Source organism: Anas acuta, chromosome 4, assembly GCF_963932015.1.
Source record: "Anas acuta chromosome 4, bAnaAcu1.1, whole genome shotgun sequence".
NCBI lineage: Eukaryota > Metazoa > Chordata > Aves > Anseriformes > Anatidae > Anas > Anas acuta.
Genome location: NC_088982.1, coordinates 25014010 through 25034893, shown reverse-complemented (window position 1 = coordinate 25034893; position 20884 = coordinate 25014010). Strand labels below are relative to the sequence as shown.

General features: G+C 34.9%; 1 protein-coding gene across 7 annotated transcripts in view; it reads left to right on the top strand.

Annotated features, from left to right (window-relative positions):
- Positions 1–20884, top strand: part of ATP8A1 (ATPase phospholipid transporting 8A1) — a 109227-nt gene that overhangs the window by 81131 nt on the left and 7212 nt on the right. For all 7 annotated transcript variants that reach the window (XM_068680233.1, XM_068680232.1, XM_068680235.1 and 4 more), the window contains 5 exons: positions 1769–1830; positions 6155–6211; positions 6705–6812; positions 16195–16283; positions 16673–16765. In XM_068680233.1, coding sequence (XP_068536334.1) covers positions 1769–1830; positions 6155–6211; positions 6705–6812; positions 16195–16283; positions 16673–16765 — 409 coding nt within the window. The remainder of the gene's footprint in view (positions 1–1768; positions 1831–6154; positions 6212–6704; positions 6813–16194; positions 16284–16672; positions 16766–20884) is intronic.

The window sequence follows — 20884 nt, the reverse complement described above, 5'->3', positions numbered from 1 at the left end:
AGGGACAAGTGAGACTAAGTGGAAAATTTCAAACTGTGTGCATTGTGGTAACATCTACAAAGAAATACATGATCAGAGAATAGCTATGGATTTGTAAGAATTGTTTGTCATGATTTGCTCCATTGGACCTAGGCACTGGACACTACATAAAACTAGAGTCTTTGGACTCCATGTAGTATCAGCTGGATATGAAAAGCAACAAGGACATAAATCTTAACGGAAAATTCTGATGCAATTTTGTCAACATAGCAGTAAATGGTAGAAGCCAAATTTATACGTAAAAGTAGCCCCTCTAACTGCTGTAATATTAGCCATGTTTTCAGCCTTGTTTTCAGGCTTCCAGAACTCCTTTTGTTCCTCATGGTGTGCAGGTCTATACAAAGAGAGGTGTTAAATAGGTAAAGTGCCAGGAAGGCAATGAGTACCACCAGAGTTGAGTTTATTTTAATTTATTCTTCAATAAATCGGAGAACTTTCTTTTGTGGTAAACTAGCATCACAGAAATGCTATTAGAAAGGAGCTTTCTTCATACATAACTAAAGTAAATTTCATTTCAAGCATCTGCTAAGATGATATCAAGGCTGACAAAATACACAACACAAATATGAAAACACACTTAATTAGCAACCTTTAATACACCATATGCAGGGTAAGGATGGTGGGGAAAAACAAATGTTTTCAGCTATAGACCACTTTTATCAGCTTGGCGCCTTCCTCTGGCCTATCCAATCCAGTGATTTAAAAAAAAAAACACCACTTTATTCATCTTTTGCACGAAACAGATGTATTAAAAACATCCCTCCTTTTTCTCTCAGCATTATCACAACATTTGTTCCTTCCTGCATAAAGAGTATTTGTTATATTTTTATACGATGGAAGTAAAAAAGCAATATCTACGTGATTAGGACCTCTACAGCAGAGAAAATGTTCTGGTTTGGTTGCAGTATAGGAGCAATCTTGAGTGCTAAAAGCATTTCTGAACTGAACACACAAGTTTAGCAAGACTAATACTTTTAAATCAGAAAGAGGAATTCCCAGTAGATAGTTTAGTAATATAGTGTCCCATATCTATTAGGAACTGTCACTGAACTGAGATCAGAACAGCTCACGCTCTTATCAGTCATTATAAGTTCTGTTTGAAGCTTAAAGGTAGATTTTGAAAATGTTCCAAACAACAAGCACCTCAAAAATTAAAACCAAATATATATTTGTTTTAAATATATATATTAAAATATATATTATATATATTATATATTAAACCAAATATATATTTGGTTTTAGTCTTAATTTCAGAAATCCTGATTTGCAGAAAGAGCAAAGATGAGTTTCTATACCAAAATATCCAGAACCAGTGAAAATCCAATTCTTTAAATCTTCTGTTTATTCATATGGTACAAAGTACGCTGTTGCATTTCATACCTTTCTGAAGGTAAAATACTGTATCTCTAAACTTAAAATTCACTCAAATTATTACTGGGTATGATATCACTCATACTGGTATATTATGTTATGAAAAGCTCCCATTTCTAGGGTAATTCCAGAAATCACTGAAAGTTTTAAAGTACTAAAAATTGTAAAACTTGTATATCCCCTACTGTTTACTACAGTTCAAAGAGACATCCCCTGCTATTACCCCGTGGAAGCTGCTGCTGCCTCTTTTGTACCAAAAATAAGAGTTAATATATATTTAATGCTGTTGTGGATACCTAAGAGTTCATATATATTTAATGCTGTTGTGGATACCTAAGTGTCTGTTTCATTTTCCCAGGTACTGTATTTGGCAATGGTAAAACTTCAGATTATCTGCTTTTGGGAAACACTGTTTATACTGTAAGTATAAACTGTTTATACTGTAAGTATTGCTACAGTTATACAATGCTCTATCAGCTGACTATCTTTATTGGCTCTATCTTTAACTCTTACTGAGATGTTTTGTTGTGTTTGTGGTGTTTTGTTTTGTTTTTGTTTTTGTAATCCTCTCTATGGAAGACTTGAATCACTGTAGTACCTTAAGAATAAGAAATAATACTTGGGTGACTTTTTGAAAAACCTTGAAGTGTCTTTTGCATTCTAATTCCGGATTCCAAAACAGAGTAGTTTAATAAAATAAAGATGCAGAACATGTGTCTATCTGTTACTGGAAACTGTCTATTTTTGAAATAGCAGGAACTGTAATTCCCCAATTAATACACTGCTTAATTTAAGGTAAGTTTCCTCATTGGAGAAATCCTGGTTTACTGGATGTGGAGCTGGTTTGTGGACTTAAGAAGATGAAGTTCTGTATTTCTTCTGTTATTAATAATAGGAACTTGAAAGAAAGGTATAGCTGCATGGAAATAAACTAGGACATAGGATCTTTCTTTCAAGGCAACCAAAGTACCAAAGTTAATTACACTTGACTCACACCTAACAGCAATCCTCTTTTACACTTGTACTTATTAGTCATTATTGCTTTTTCTTTTAATCTTTATATATCATTGAATAAATTGGTGAAGCTAAATACCTGTTTCTCAGTTATTAGATATCAGTCTTAACCAACAGGTGAGGGTTTTCCATAAACTCTCTGAGAAGCAGAATTAAACTTGTGCTCACTCTCCTCTGTTCTTCAAAGTTGAATGTAATTAATTTTTCACAGAAGTGCAGACTGGTTGAGATTGGCAGGGACCTCTGGAGGGTATCTGGTCCAACCCCTCTGCTCAAGCAGGGACGCCCACAACAGGGTGCCCAGGACCATGTCCAGGTGGCTTTTGAACATCTCCAAGGAGGAAACTCCACAGCCTCTCTGGGAAGCCTGTGCCAGGGCTCTTCATCCTCCCAGTAAAGAAGTGCTTCCTGATGTTTAGACAGAACGTCCTGTGCTCCAGTTTGTGCCCATTGCCTCTTATCCTGTCACTGGGCACCACTGAAAATGACCTGACTCCATCTTCTTTGCACTCTCCCTTCAGGTTTTTATACACATTGATAAGGTCCCCCCACTCTTCTGAACCTCCTCTTCTCCAGCCTGAACAGCCCCAGCTCTCTCAGCCTCTTATCCTAGGAGAGGCGCTCCAGTCCTTTGGACATCTTGGTGGCCCTCCATGGACTTTTTTTCCATATGTCCAGGTCTCTCTTACACCAAGCAGGCCAGAACTGAACATAGTACTCCAGGTGCAGCCTCACCGATGCTGAGTAGAGAAGGATCACCTCTCTTGAACTGTTGGCAATACTTTGTGTAATACATCCAAGAGTACCATCATCCTTCTTAGCAAGGGCACATGCAATCCTGTTCCTTTTACTTCCATGTGAGAACATAAAGAAAATAACCAGAGCCCAATCTGTGTATTCTGTACTGGTGTGGCAGTTAAAATAAAATGTTTCTTCTGTCAGGCTGTACAAGGACTTTAAACTGTTTGTTTCAGGCCACATTGAAGAACTCTTTGTTAACACATTCTGCTAGAAGTTCACCCACTCTATACTTTTCCTGTCCCAAAAGGCAAGCATAGCACATTTTGTCAGCGGTAGTCATGTTTGATCATGTAGTCTATCATATGATGAACTGATCTCCATTAGGGATGGATTGAATATCCTGTGTGTTTCCTGTGCAAGTCTTATTTTATTAAGATGTAAGGTCACAGTCATTGTCATAGCTCAGTCCAGGCAGTTGTAGCTCAACTGATGTAAATCACCTATTTGTATTATGATCTTGTAACACCAGAGAGTTTACAAGTCAGTCATTTATCTATTTGTCTGCCACTGCTTTCTCCAATATTGGGAAATACTTCAAAAGAGTATCTACCAGAACAACCTATTATTCAAAGTGAAATGTTTTTTTCTTGGGGAGAGAGATTCTCTGCACCAGGTTTGGACCCTATGGATGTTTCATTGTTTACTTTACCTAATAGCTGCAACCTGGCTCAGTTCAGCTAGTTTATTTTGTGAGTTTTACGTATGTATACATGACTTGCATAATTACACCTATCCTAGGACCTGAGCCAAGTTTTCTGACAGCCGGCATCCACTTTCACCCTTAAAGCATCCTTTATAGTGGCCTTCATATGTAGTGGATTAACACTGTACACTTGTTGTTAAACCCAATTACTCAACATAGCGCTGCAACCACAGGTGAAGTTATGTCCTGAAATGATCTCAGAAATTTATCCTAAATAGTAATTCTGCTGTTTTTCCTTCTGAAAGCAAGGCTTGGCACCAGGAGAAAACAAGTTGCGTATGCTGTACTGAGAGTTTAGTGGATTACACTAGATGCTATGGAACTGAACATCCAAAAAGTGCTGTCATTTGGACTGTTGCCCATCAACTAATGGCTGAGTCTTGAAATCTTAGGGTAGTGGAGAACATCTGAGTGTCATCTGTGATGTTGGGTGACTCATAAACAGTAAAGCTTTCTTTTTCAGATTTATAGTAACATTTCCACTGCCTTGGAAATCAGTTAACTTCCAATAGTTTCAATATAGTAACATGGACCTGCACAGTACTCTTTGTCAAGCTGTATCCATAAATGCTGAATCAGAGATCACAACTGGCAGTGCAATTCTTCTGTCGCTTTCTATAACTGGTTTTCAACCTGGAGAGCTGAAATTTCACCATCTTAAGAATCTAATGGCTTGTTATTTACCTACAGAATGGCCAAGAATTCCCAAGAAACCATTATTTCACCGTTATAAGTCCAGAACAACCTTCTTTTTCAATTGCTTTCTAGGTTCTGCACTTTCCTTCCCTTCACATTGAAAGTTCTGGGAGGGATGATCACTGCAATTGACATATTCCTGTCCTTGCACAGGACGGAATTCAAGGAGGTCTGGAGCACACATGAAGATTTGAGAGACTTTCAAATTTTGAGGGGGGAAAAAAATTTGCAATGTGAAGTTGTATGTACACTGATAGTTGTCACTCATTGTTTTGGGAAATCAAAATAATAAGGCTAAGTTACCCTTCATTCTTCTTACTGCTTTTAATAGATTTTTAAGAAGTCTACATTCATCACTTGTGCAAAAATCAGTAGGAAAGGGATTCAGCAATTAATACAGGTTCTTTGGATCCACAAACAAAGTCCAGAACACACACAGATTCATATCTTGTCTTGGAACTACTTCTTAAAACATAAATTTCAAATAGGAGTAGTGTAACATGAAAATACATGCACAAATATGCTTGAGAGGTCTTTGTAACTCAATGTTTTGTACAAAATACCAATTTAATATATTGTTTCCTGGTAGGATTCAGTGAGCTATTGTTAGTTTGCATCAAGGGGAGTAGGGAGCAAGAAAACCATAAGGAATTAACTGTATAGAGTGATTCTGCAAGATTCAAGGGAATCTGCATCTAGATCTTCCAAACCTGTCTTTGTGTAGACAGTTGTAGTCATCTCCTCAATAGCTATAGTGTAGCTGTCATCTCTGATTAAGTGGACTACAGCTTTCACAAACCTTTCTGTGTAACCAAAATAACATAGAATCAGCAATTATCAACTCAGTTAAAGGCAGACTCCCAGAGTTCTAGGAGGCAAGGGAAATATTTAAAATTCTTAATATAAATGAAGAGTTTTCCAAATAAAATGAATGAAGTTTATTAGTGGAAGCTAATTGTCAGTACTGTATTACTAGCTCATTACTTGGATGTACTTTTAAATCTTATACTGGCATTTTACTGTGGTAATTTCAAATGGGTATTTAAACCTCAGATCTAAACTTAACATGTGTACCAAAAAGAGCAAAAAAACAGTTATCTATGGTCTAAAAAAATTTTGCATTCAGGCTGCTGAGAGTTCTACATTTTTGGAGCAGGTTCTATTAAATCAGAGGGGCCATTCCATAATTTCTGCAGGTCCATAGAAATGATTTCACTTGGCTTTACTAACCTGGGTTTGGATCCTAATGCATTGGTGCATTCAAACCTATTGCATAGGTGCATTGACACACACAGTACTTTGTTGAATATTATTAAGGAAATCCCATTTAAATTGAAGACATTGATCATTCTTTCTCTTATTTCATTTATGCAAGTAAATGCGCATAAAGTACGAAAATAATGAAACCTTTTATTCTGTGTTCTCCTGAAAGATGACCAAACAAATCAATTTTGTATGTGTTATGTAAGATTGCCATTAAGTAAGAATCCCTCTTCTCTTTCTCTTTCCTTTTTTTTTTTTTTTTTAAAGTTTGTGGTTCTCACTGTGTGTTTGAAGGCGGGATTAGAGACCTCATATTGGACTTTGGTAAGCAAATGTCTTTATCATATTCTCAAATGTGCAATAAAACATGATGGATGAATAATTGTGTTTTCTTCTAACTTATTATATTATGTCCTTATAATTTGCTGGTCTTCCCCACATTATCAAATTAAATTGTGGTGACTGCATGGAAAGACAGAATATACATATACAAATAATAATGCTGACTACTGAAAATGAGGACTTTGGGATAAGGCTTAAAATAATCCTTAAACTAGAAAAATTAAGTGACTATAAACTGGTTGTAATTGAGCTTAAATTGGTTTAAAATTCAGTGACGTTACTGCTGAAGGTATCATCTTGCTTTAAGAAACAGCTGAAGTACTGAACTGAAGTAACAGAATTAAAATACTAGGCATGGAAATTTCACCCAGTATATCAGAAACACATTGTAAGTACCAAGTAGCAAAGATCTTTGTATCATGATATATCTGTGATGATTTTGTTGTTTTCTTTCTTTCCTTGTTTCTTTTAACAGTTTAGCCATATAGCTATCTGGGGCAGCATAGCACTTTGGATAGTGTTTTTTGGAATCTACTCTTCTTTGTGGCCAGTCATTCCTATGGCACCTGATATGTCAGGAGAGGTAAAGTATATTTTAACTAATCTCCGAATGTGTGCATAGAATATTGTCTCAGTTTTTAGTACAGGCCTCATCTTTATTGGATCCTTCTCCTAGCTAAGCGCTATATAAGATGTTTGCTTTTTATATACCTTCAGTGTGGTTGTCATGTTTATTTAAAGTACAGTAAGTTTTTACTCTTCTGTAACAGGTTGGGTTTATGTGGTCTAGCAAGGAAGACTAGACAAGTAAGCTGCTTTACATATTTTTAGTAAGTTTTAATTTTCTATAGAGAATCCAAATTCAGAATTACAGCACGTAGTCGGTGGGAGATTTTTTATGAGGTAGTACATGTAGTTAATTGGTTAGTACATTGGTAGTACATCAGTTAAGGCTGTCCTTACATCTTCAGTTTTGCAAATTTGTTAACTTTTTGAAACTAGAATATCTCAGAAATTTGAGTTGCCACAACGTTGCATGAGCAGCTGATCATCATGCATATGTTTACTTTTCAATTAATGTGCTTCTTTCACTGCATTATTATTGTAATGTATCTTTAATCTTTTGACAGTAATTATTGGTTTCTCTTTCATTTATTATCCTATTTATGTAAAATACTGACTGACTATTTGCGATAGTCTGTAAAATACTCTGTAAAATACAGAGTAAAATACTCTGACTATTGCAAATAGGACTGAATCCACAAAAGATGCACAATTTCCTGTCAGAATCCAATGGAACTTTAAAATTCTCAAATCCATTCAGTTCCAGAATCATCTGACACTTAGTATAAATTTCCCAGACACTCATGTCTGCTTCTGGGAATGGCCAGTATTTCCTGAGCTGAAAAGTTAGGTGTGCAGTCTTATTGGGAATCAGAAATTGAGAATACCTGCTTGTTTCAGAACAATACTCTTCTCAGGGGTTCTCTTCTCAAAGCTTATCAAGTAAATTAAGCCATACACCAAGTAGAAGAGTGGATGCCTTTAACTCAGCAATTCAAAATAACGTGCAGGATGTGGGAAACTTAAATGAATATCCTTTCCTTGCTTGGATGTAAATCAGAGCCACTATTCTCACCTCCCACATAAGTAGTTATTGGAAAAATAACATGTAGTCATTTACGTGACTGCTACATTATAATGGAAAACACAAGGAACTGACTTAAGTACTAGGACACCTATGGAAAAAATGAATTTGAAATTATATAATTTCATGCTGGTTTTCCTGTCTATTATAACCTCTACCCCTCTATGTAAAGGTGAATTTTATGTTATCTTGTTGCCTCCATTACTCCAAAAAAAATTATGTACATTATTCTAAATTAAAGTAATTAAAGTTATCATACTTAAGCATTTTTCTTCGTATTTATAAACTGTATTTTTTAGAAGAAGTATCTTAGAATGTTTCTGGAGTTTGTGTTTTTTTTTGTTGTTGTTTTTAAGAGATATTTGTCAAAACTGTTTGTGTGTTGTCTGGTTGTTCTTTAAGACAGAATAACCTTTGTAGCACAGTGGGAACAACAGAATGTGTTATGCTTGGTAGGACATAAATGTGGCTACTTCATTGTTCAAATAGGTGAATATTTTACTTAACGGGTGCCATCTCTGGAATTGCGAATAAAAGATGGTGTTGAAAGGAATGCCTTTCCTACAAACTTTGAAAAATTGTTGCTCTTAAAGTGAGTTTTCTACCAACAAAAAATAAATACTCTTACATTTTGGATTCAATGTAACACCAAAGTAATCTGATCTATCCAAATTCCTTTATTTGCTGTGATAAAACTGTATCCATACTTGAAATGGATCTAATTATTTAGTTAGTAAGAGTTTGTGTGCTTGGTTATGCATATATGCATATATAGTAGCTTTAGATGCGTGTACATGCACACAGTTGTTTGAGGTGTCGCTTTCTGGTTGTGTTTTTTTCTTTCTAAGAAAGAAGTCTTTAACATCAGAATGATGTCTCCTAAGCACTCATTTTAAAATCTTATCTGTCTTTTTGAGCTGTATTCTGTGTGGCCAAAGACAGTCCTGTTGACAAATACTGTGGCTCAGGAAGGAACCCCTTTTTTTGATTTTTTTGTGCTATCCTGAAAGCTTCCTCACAGGCAGGGCAGAATTCACTGTGTTTCACTGAAGCAAATCCATGCCTCTCATAAGTATTCAAACTGAAATGCTGTTTGTCAAATTTCTTCAAGTTATGACTCACACTTGAAGTGAACTATCCAAGTACATCTGGTAGAACTTAAGATAACAAGCTCACCTGTATTTCTGTAGCTTTTTGTGTATTTTGCTTTGGCCTGATCAGATAAAACATGCTGAAGGGAATTTCTGTGTTGTTTGTTTGTTTTCTACAAATTGTAGCATTATACATAGAAACTGCTTATTTCATGTAATACTAACTTAGTGGTGCAAACTGTTGACAATGACATGGGTTCAAATTCATTCTTTAATTTCACAGTACTGTGATTTACCTGGTCTGAAATTGGAATGCCATTTAAGTTGGAAAAAATTGCCACTACAGACTACAAAAAGAACATTTTCATTGTAGACCCAAATAAGTAACTATATGAATCTCTTCTATGATGATATAATTTTCTTTCACATATAATATTAGCAAGGAGAAGAAGTGGATTGTATGTTCAGTATTTTAAACACATTTGCAGTATTTTCTCACTTTGAAACCACACATAGTTTGCATAAATATGTAAAAGTAAATGGAAATCTCTTCATATTTTATGAGGTATTTTCCTTTGAGACTCTCCAATACACAGAAAACTGATCTGTGATGCTGAACAACATGCATTTCAAATCTATGATCCAGTGGATTTGTATTTTTGTCTGTGTCGTCCTCTTGCAATAACTAATTGCATTAAAAATGATAAGTTTATAAGGTGGTGAAGTTATCTTGCTTAAACAAATGTGGGTGTGTTTTGAGTTGAAAACTTTTAATTGCGGAGGGGAGAAAAAAACAACTTGTGAGATTCACACTAGTAACTCCTGACTCTTTTGGGTTTGATAACATGTGCCTTTTTTATACACCTGTCTGATTAATACAATAGCTTAAAATTATATATTGAAAGAAGAAGTATGACACTGAGATTAAAATCAAAAGTTCAGTATCTGCAGAACTTCTTAATTTTATTGTGATACTGTAGAAGTGCACTTTAAAATTCTCCAGAGCCCCATCTTTTTCTGCTCTGTCTGACCCAGGGGATTATATAAAATTAACAGAAATCGAAGTTAAGGAACAAAACATGTATTGTACAGAATTTCAGCTTATTTGATTGAGTCTTGCAGAATCTTTGTGAAAAACAATAAAACCCCTTGTTGGGTGATTTAGCTGTAGAAAAGATAAATTAGAATATACTACTTTAACAGTATTAGTTCTTTAAATTTTGCTTCTGTCTTTATTATTGAACATGGCAAACTTACATGGATTTATACTTGTTAAAATATTAAATATTCAGCTTTTAATCCCTTACAGAAGTTTTGTTGGTTTGTGTGTGTGTGTTTGTATGTTAAAAAAATAAATGTAACTCTAAATATTTCAAACTCTCATGAACAGCTCTTCGTTCAGGTATTCAAAGGAGAAGTTTGTCTAAAATCTGATTTGACAGAGGAATTTATTTTAGTCTAATGGAGAGCAAAGTCAGTATTCAAGCTAGTATTCTAGTATCTTTGAATCAGAGGCTGGCAGGGCCCTCTGGAGGCACCTGCTCCAGCAGGGACACCCACAGCAGGGTGCCCAGCGCCATGTCCAGGTGGCTTCTGGAGATCTCAAAGGACGGAGATTGCACAGCCTCTCTGGGCAATCTGTGCCAGTGCTCCCTCATGTGCTCAGTAAAGAAGTGCTTCCTGATGTTTGGGTGAATCCTCTTGTATTCCAGTTTGTGCCCTTTATCTCTTGTCCTGTCACTGGGCAGCACTGGAAATAGCCTGGTGCAGTCCTCTTTGCACCCTCCTTTCGGACATTTGTCTACTTTAGTAAATACCTCCTGAGTCTTGTGTTCTCTAGGCTGGACAGTCCACTTCTGTTCATTGGCTTCTGTTTCTCTTGGGTCAGGACATTGTCGCTGATGAGCTCCAGGAACCTAGTGATTGTGCTTTGCTGTGTTCTTGCTTCAGCAGTCAGAGATGCTATTAATGGATATTTCTTGTCACTTGCATCTTTAAAAACAGATGAGTATTAGTTTAATAACTTCTGTGGAATTCAGCATAGTAAATAAGCTGGAATGACTTTTTTAAGGAAATTTTGATAGTGCTTTTTCCTCAGTGTTAACAGGGGGAACTATAAATAATGACCCCAGCATTCAGAAAGTAATGATTCCCTTGAAATTATTTAATGAAAAAAGAGAAGCACTCTGCCTTGCTTTTAAGGTGTCTTTGGAGATAATTCAGTTGACAATCTGTATTTCTAAAAGTTGTCTTGAACCCCATAAGGTAAACAAATACTGAAGTCACTTCATTCTCAGATCTCTGGAAAATTTATTTCCAGATTTATGAAAAATGTCTAATACCTGGTGTAGTTATATTGAGTTAGCCAGTTGTTTGTTTTTTTCCCTACTCCTTATTCCTGTTACAATTTGGATAGCCCACATCCTGGTAACAAAGCTGTAGAACCACCAGAATTCATCTGTTCATTGTTGCTCTACATCCCCCTTGCTAGATATTATATGTTGTCTTTCAAGCAACTCAGATGGGTCCCCTATAGAAACTTTTCAACTGAGGCGAAAGGAAAATCTAGCCTTTTCTTTGCAAATAATTTACACTCTCTGCTTACAAGCACCATTAAAAGTAATGTAACAAATCGCAACTTGCAAAAATTTTCTACCATGTCTAGCATCAAAACCAGGTGGCTAATTTTCTTTAATTTTCTGATTTTTTTTTTCAGAGCTTTTAGTTCACACTGCAGCACAACCTTCTTTGTCAAACTTTTGCTAAAAAAAAACTTGCTTCTCTTCCTAAATTCTGGGAAACTTCTTTTTTCTCTTAGATTTTTGGGAAAAATTTCCAAGTATTAATATTTCTTATAAGGCTTTTTTTTTCTTTATTCTTTTCTTGCTTTCTGCATTTGAAAGCACTTTCATCCCAATTTCTGTCTGAAGTCAACAGAAATAATAACTGATAACGTCTCTTCATAACAGTTATTCCTGGCACCAAAATTTACCATTATGGGTTTGAGATCCTTTCTCAAAGGATAAATACTTTTTCATATAACCTAGGCTTTCATAAAATGCAAGGACAGAATTAAGTATCAATGAATTCACAAAGGAAAAAAAAGAACAAACACTCCGAAGCTAGTCACAAGAACATCTAAAATGGTTCAGTCTTTTATTTAATCTCTTTCTGGACTCAAGTGCTTTACTGGGGTTAGAGATGAATGCAAATCTGATGATCCACAAACCTCAACTACCTCATACAGTTAGACCCTTATATCACTTTTTTTTTTTTTAAAGCATCCATTTATATAACAGTTAAATGACAAGAACACTCACTCAAAATAAACGTTACCCAAGAGCCAGGTTTAAGTTTCTCTGTGCTTTCAGGGTAATGTTTATTTTTGCTGAAAGGATGATAGAATAGAAAACTGAAATAGATGTCTTCTGCTGTTCCACTTTCTGTGGAGTAATCCAATATTTTTTGGACTAGAAGAAACGATGCTGGCTTTTGCTCTGAGTGACGAAGGTACTCTCTAGGAAAAGGCAGGATGTGTTCCAAGAGATACTTAGAATATTAAAATATTAATTGAAAGTGGCTGCACTAAGGACACTTCTGTAGATGACAGACCTAAGTCTCAGTTTAGTCTCTGTATTGCTCTGTCTGTTTTCATTTATGTTTATACACTCTGTGTCACCACAGTGATGCTTCTTTAAGCTTCAGGAGTTATAGCATGTGTCCTTGAGCTTTATTATATATGTACTTATTATTCATAATGTTATTTGTGTTTATGTAATTGGGACCATAATTCATCCCTCTGAGGGATACATTTCACCCTTTATTACCCATCTGCAGTGAGGAAAATCAGTGGTCTCGCTAATGGGCTAGTTGTATCCGTAGCTGAAGAAAATACGAGGAGCTAGGGAAAAAATGAAGGCATGTACTGTACTTTTGTTGTTGTTGTTGTTTCACAGGGGATTTGTTTAAGTAAAAACTTAGAGATTCTGCCTGCAAATATCCAGTTACCCGCTTCTTAACTGTGTGCTACTTTCTGTTTTGCCTTTGAATGCATTTTCAGAATATGGGATGACTGCCTTTTTAATATACCTAATGAGCAAAGTTTCTACTGAATGGGACCTGTGAGATGTTTTTTAAACTCTAAAGAGCAAAGAAACACTACAGGCATGACTATAACTCCTTGTAGGGAGTTCACTGCCCTGGGAGTTAAATGCAAATCTGTTTTAGTATTACAACAGTAAGTATTTTGACATGTATGAAGACAAACACGTGCAGATAACTAAAACTAGTGAAGTAGTCTCTGTAGGTTGTTGAGGACAGAAACAGTTGGTCTGATGATGTTGAGGAGGTATTATTTTAATAGTCTCTGGTTTATAGGGAGAGGGTATGTACTTAGATGGTACCTGAAATAAACTGCAACTGTTCTTTTCATCTCTCTCTTTGCTTTTAGAAGACTATCGTTTCTAAAATCTGAGATAGCTATTTCAGCACAACATTTCATAGTGAAGAGAAAGGAAATATTTTCTGTTCGTTTTGGCATGTAATTTTCTAATAGTACATATACATCTGTGAATTAAAAATATTTTACATCCACGATTTCTAATCTGCCGCTAAATCACGAAAGTGGATAATTTTCAGTACTTAAAAAAAAAAAAAAAAAAAAAAAAAAAGAGAGAGAGAGAGAGAGAACCAGTATAAAAATCTGAACAGGCAAATTTCTTTCATTTTTAGAAAGTCCTAATATTGAATATGAGCTATGCAGACAACAAATTATTTATCCTCCCTGCAGGATTTGTTAGTCCTACAATAACCTAGGCTTTCCAGCTCTCATTTTGGATTACTTCTGAATTCCCCTGGGAGCCACTTTTGTGGCAGATTCCATTTGGTTTCACAAGGCCTAAAACTTGGCATAGACCACAAATCTCTCACATTAGGAACAATTTGTAAACCACGAACAGAGGCAGCCAGAGTCCGGCCCCAGAACAGGCTGCTCCTGTTAGTGCCATTGTCTGAAAAGGATTGGTTTGCCATTTCCCAGATGACCTGCCTATGTGTAGAGAGATGTGAAAAGTTAGAGACAAAAATGTTTTCTACAGAGTGAGGGGGGAGCTTTCTTGTACAGAAAGGAAGGAAATACCTCTGTGGGATTTTATTTTTCCCCTCTTCGTCCAAAAAATACAAAGAGGCCCTCTGTCTTTAATGCGAATGTCGGCTTTAAATCTTTTAGGTTTGGATTAACTCTGTAAAAGAAAAAAAATCTGACAGGCTTTCAAATATGACACAGAAAAACTTTTTTTTTCCTCAATTCATGTTGTTCATTTGTAAAGCCAAAGGCTGGATGGACTGAATAGTAGGCGCCAGTTGTTCCTTCATTCATAGTTAGCATTACAATGGTCAGAATTAACATCCTAAGACCTACATTATCACTTTTGCTGTTTCACCAGCAAACATTTAATACAGGGAGGCTAATGCTAGAACAGCTCTTAGCTGTGTTCCTAGAAATTACCAAAATGTTATTAATAATAGGAAGTAACAGTTCTAATTCATTCAAGTTGCATTTTTTTTTTGCATTTTGGTTTTGTTTCGGAAACTGTTAGTCTCTCTGAATTATTACTTAATTAGAAAAGATATTGCAAAACGTAGTTGTGATAGACATTTCCTATTAGCTGTTTAGCTGTTGTTTTAGGAAATTAGTATTTAATCATGTATGTCATAAGTCTTGTTTTGCTTATAAAAGGACTGTGTAAATACATTTTCTTCACATCCTGACAGAAAAATATCCTTCTCTCTCCGCCCCCCCCTTTGCCTTGAAGCTGTGAATTGGGTTTTTTTGAACCTGTCACTGCTCAGTATTTATACCTTTGCTGACAGCTGTTGGCAAAAATAATTGCTAAAATCTCAGGGCAGTATCTATGTCCTATAGCTGTCAGAAGTTTACCAGACTTTAAGTTCAAATACATACTAATACTTTACAGATACAATACAAAGAATCACTAGGAGTTTGAATACAAAAACAAAACGAATAAGAGTTTTTGCCTGTATGCGAAAGAGATTTTTATTCTGAAAATAATTCATTTTTGTTTTTACACACATAACGTACCAAGTATAATTCTAAAATATTCAGGGATGTGCATTCAGAAGTCAGACTTCAGCTGCCACAAGCTACCTTCATTTTTCTGCTCATTGATATTAGTAAAATTTCAGATTGTTTACTCAGGTACTAAGGTTTAAATTTCCTTAAAAGGAGTTAGTCGCACAGTAATGAAACAAAGATTTCAAAGGGTATCACTGTTGTAGCAATGTTACTTCCAATCTCTGTGCATTAATTCCATTACAAAATTATTTTGAATATTGTCTACAGAACAATCTGTCATTAATATGCTTTGTTAATTCCTTGCAGCCATACTTGTATTACAAGGGTCGATTAATGCTTTTTTCTTTTAATGTACATGTGTTACGATATTTGTTTTGTTTTTAGTTTTTAGTATGTTAACAGACAAGTTATAAAAAGAAATATTTATGTAGTAATATACATGTAGGACAGGGTATAAAAGTGGAAGCATACAACTACATAGAACAGTAACATGTTTTGCAAGTATTTCACCATGCATTAGCATGTTAGATCTTCATTTAACACTAAGTTAAGAAGTTGCATACTGCCTTAATTTATAATTAGTTGTTACATCTCATTATTAAGTAGTTTGTTGCACAGGAACCTGTAGCAGTGTTGGAACAATGGAGATAGCTCAACTTCAATCTGAATTATAATGTGAAATGATTGTAACAGTGTCCAGTATCCATAGCAAGGTTCAGTATTCATTATACCTGCTAGGGCTGATTGCAAATGAGAGATGGTACTCATGATGTATTGACAAAGATTGGGGAACGGGAGCAAGGGGGTCAATAAATCTGAAATGTCTACAATCAGCATAGTGGTATAGAACAGTGTTGTGGAGGGGTAGGTTCTCCCTCTCTCAAATTGCTAAGCAGCATGATCTTTCTACCAGCTTCTTAACATGAATTAGTTCTTACAGTCTGCTGGATTTCTGTATCATGTCAAGGGATTTTAGAAAGGTGTTAAAGCTGTATTTTACATCAGAGGTTCATTTAAACTTGATTTTGATGCCCTCAATCAAGTCATTAATATTTCTATGGTTATTTGTGTGTTGTTATTTTTTTCTAGTTCTCATCATCACCTCAACACATTTTGTGCTTTTTCTTTCCAGGCAGCTATGATGTTCAGCTCTGGAGTATTTTGGATGGGACTTTTATGTATTCCTATGACAGCTTTACTTTTTGATGTAGTATACAAAGTGTGAGTACAGAAATGCTGATGTTTATGGGAAAAAATACTGACTTTAAGCGTGTGTTCTAATTACTACTATAACAAAAGCAAATAAAGATCAGCTCTGGTAATTATATAAAACTGTTTTTCACCTTGTTTTAGACAAACCTGGTTACAAATGCTATTAATTTTAAATCCTTCAGTAATTGTAATGTGTTTTAAAAATAAAATATTTGTGTCTGCTTTGCAAGAGCAGCTGATAAATATATTATTTAGACTTGCTTTATTATATTTCTTCTTTTAAAGTGTAATTCAGTTACCTGGAAAAAAGGATTTTTATACTGAATGCTTAGATAAGTGCTAAAACAATGTGATCTTTTACTTTCAAAAAGTAAATCTGGCAGTATTTTGTATTACAGGGTAAAAAGAGCTACTTTTAAGACACTGGTAGATGAAGTTCAGGAGTTGGAAGCGAAGTCTGAGGACCCTGGGGCAGTTGTGCATGGCAAGAGGTACTGTAAAAATCTGTAGGTCATTGTCTTTCATTTAAAAATAATAATAATAATGCTAAATATCATCAGGCTCATACACGTATCAATGGCAAAAGGTTATTTTCCAAAATCAAGTAGAATTTTCAAGTAAATAGAGATAAACAAATTCAGTGTAGGTATCTGTAAAAAGGTTTCAGGTCTACTCAGCCTACGTGATTTTTCATATGCTTAGATGATAAAATTTTAATTCTGTCACTTTGTATTAACAGCCAAGGCAAAGGGAGTTTAAACCTGCATCATTTACTAATACAGTTATAAATCGGGCCTAAGCATATAAATATATATATATATATATATAAATAATTAAATAAATAGATAAAAACTACCTGCCTGGTAGCATATTGAAAACCAGCAAAATCCGTCCAGAATCTGCTGAAATTAAATAGAACAAGCTGGCATTGTATCTAATGCCAATCAAGAGCAAACTAGTTTGACTAATTTATACGAGGTAAGAAATAACTTCAACTTGACACCCCACAAGAATTCTCTTATTGAGCTCCGAGCCAGAAAGCAATATATGCTTTGTTCTCTTTTGCAAAGAGAAAAGTTGTAAAAGAATAACAAAAAAAGAAAGCAGATATTAGTACTAGAAAGTACTGAAAGGGGACCATCTTATAGATGTAAAAGAAACTAGGGTATTGTACCTTTTCAATGTTCTGAACTTGCATTCCCAAGACTTCTCCCATGTTCTCAAACTCAGCTATTTCTATTGTGTAGGCAGTATGCTATTCCTTCATCCCACAGAATTCCTTCCACATCTTTGTTATTTAGGCCATAGGAACTTGGTGTTTTCACCAATGGTTTTGTAATTATTTCTTAATCTCACAATTAAATAGCTAGGAGGGCTTCATGAAGATTGCTTTAGCTACCTGCCCGAATATCTTCCTTAGATCCATTCATTCTCCACTAAGTCATTTTCTGAACCTGTATTCTTTGAAGTATATAAGCATCTACCTCTCGTGCAAAATCAATGGATGTTAAACATCTTAGTATCTGCTAGGGATTTATTTCATCAATGTTTTCTATTATTCTTATTAATTCAGGAATTCAGGTAATAGAGCCAAAATTTCCTTCTTTAAGGAGAATGTTTCCTTTGTTAAGGCAATGGTCTCATGGACTGAAATACCTTCAGAAACTTGATTGAACTATTCTAACTTTTTTGTTTTAGCATCTACGTTGCAGAAACCTGGGTTAATTAGTTAACAATGCAGAGTAATTAACTAAATTGGCAAGGAATGTCCTCAGCTTCAGTTCTAAATATGCACATTGGACTTTATATTCTTGAGTGGTAGCACTTGTTGTGTGAGTCCAGTTAATCATCTTTGACAATCTTATTGTATATTCTTCCACACCAACTAATATTTTTCTAGTGTGCATAATTCTGGAAATACCATTCTATATTGTAATAGAAAAAGATTTGTTTTCATGAAATGCCAAGTAGCCTAAAATGCAGGCTCTCAGAAGATACGAAACACTTTGATTAAGACAAAACTGAAATAGTGAGAAAGATAATTCAGGAAATGTTTCACCTTGTCCATTCCCATCTTAAAAATACTACAACACAAAATTAGAGGGTCAGCTTCCACAAAGAACTGGCCAGGATTCTTTCATTGGCTAGATGCTACAATTAGATGGCATTTGAATATTAGTGTTAATTTTCATGTTATTAGTGAAATATATAAGTGTTAATTTTAATTGCTTTTTTTTCAGCTAGAATATTTTTGTTTCAAAATTTTTAGAACTCTGTTGACCTGATATGGCACACATTTAAATACGTGGAGCCAGTGGGATTACACTCAATGATTCTTGTGGGTCCCTTCCAACTCAGGATATTCTATGATTGTGTGATTCTATAACTAAGATGGTAAAGCTTTAACCTTTTGATGTTTTCCTGCCAGTCTTGGGATGGGAATTTTCTATTTAAATTCCAAATTTGCACCTTCATCTGTTTTCTTAAAACTAGAATAAAAATGTCATTTAGATTGAAATAGTTTAAAGTATTGTTCTTTAAGGATCCTGATTGTATTTTAGCATATGTTTTATAAGTAGGACAGGCTGATGCAATCTTAAGATCTGTCATCCTTCATATTTTACCAGTGCTGATTTGAAAAGGTATTTTAGCCATTACCACTGAAGACTCAGTAAGAGCATCCCTGTTGTTTCCTGTTTGGTAAAGAACATGTGATCAGATTTTTTCCCAATAAATAGCCACAAATAATTTATTCTATCCTTATGTAGGTAACACATTGAAATGTTTTTTGTCACATATATTTAGCCATTATGTAAGAACATATCTTGAGTAAGAAGGTGTAGGTTTTACATGATGTTGTAGTTTAGCCTGGCAGACTAAAGTACCACACATTTGCTCACTCCCCTGCCAGAAGGATGGGGGAAAGAATTAGAAAAAGGTAAAACTCATGGGTTAGGATAAAAAAAAAAAATAATAGGACAGAAAAGGAAGGGAAACTAATAATAATAAAATGCTGATAAAAGAATATACGAAACAAGTGATGCATAATGCAATTTCTTACCACCTGATGACTGATGACCAGCCAGTCCCTGAGCAGCAGCACCCCACCCCTGGCCAGCCCCCACCAGCTTTATTGTCCAGCATCACTCCATGTGGCATAAAATATCCCTTTGGCTGGTCTGAGTCAGCTCTTCTGCTTCTGTCCTGTCCCAGCTCCTTGTGCATCCCCAGACTCCTGGGTGGCAGGGCAGCATGAGAAGCTGAAAAGCCCTTGGCTCTGTGTAAACACCGTTCTGCAGCAACTAAGCATCAGTGTGTTATCAACATTATTCTCATCCTAAATCGAGAACATGGCAACGTAACAGCTAGTAGGAAGAAAATTAACACTATCACAGCCAAAGCCAGGACACTAGCTTTTCTAATAGAAAGTAAACTTTATGTAGGAATAACATTTACTTGAGCTTAAAGAACAGACCTGCTTCAGTGAAGTAGCAAATTTATGTTACAAAAAGTATGATTTCTATAATTAAAGACATAGTAACAGATGTGACAAAGCTATTTAGACTTTAAATTGAAATGACTAAAATAAGAGCATATTTTTTGTGTACAAACCATAGTTCAAAAAAAAAAGCTTTTCTGATACCTAGTATATAATGTCCAAGTAGAAACAACAATATTAATACTTATAGAAATATTTTTATATTTTATAGACTAAAAGTAACATAATAGACTAAAAATAACACAAGTAACGGCCCTAACTTGTGTCTTTGGAGATACCACAAATGCTGCTTCATACAGTAATTGTTTTTCATTCAAGCCACTTTGAATTTTTTTTTTTAAACCAGCCAAATGGTTGATCAGGAATATATGAAGTAGTAATTTTTTTTTCCTGTAAGTGTATATGGCATGTTCAAATATAATTAATATTCAGATTTTCCTTATAGGTACACATAATGAACATAGTCATTTAGTTGCTGATTTATCATTGGTTAATTATGAAAACGTTTTCTTGACTTCACATGAAGATTTTTAAAAGTTTAGGATAGCAACAAGGCGATTCATAATAAAGGGCTTTCACTATTTCCTCAAGTATAAAAACAGATCAGAATTTGACGCCTGAATAGCTGGGAGCACTTTTGTTTTCCAAAATATATTTCCTACTTTATTTGTATTTTCTGTACCAGCAATTGGATCTATGCAATGGAAACTTCATTATACATAAACTAACAAATGTGCATACTTTATATTCATGTAAAACTTAAGGCAGTATTTTCAGTGCTTAGCATTTAGGCAATCTGAATATTTCAGTCTGAAATCAGGGTTATGTGGTGATGATACCAAAATGCTGCAGTAGGTCTGCTGTGCTTTTGTTCCTACAAAAAATAGCTTTGTATTAGAAAACAGAATTTGTGAAACGAAAAAAAAATCTGTTTTCAGTTAATTTTAAGAAAGGTTTCTCAGATGTGTTGCAAAGGAGATACAGTTGACACCTTTATCAATGTTTTCATATGGTCTTTCACCTCTTTGCCCTCCCATTTACGTAAAGGTATTTATTTATTTATTTATTTACCTTGTGAGTCCTTTTGGTTTAAACTTCAGTCCTTAATTTG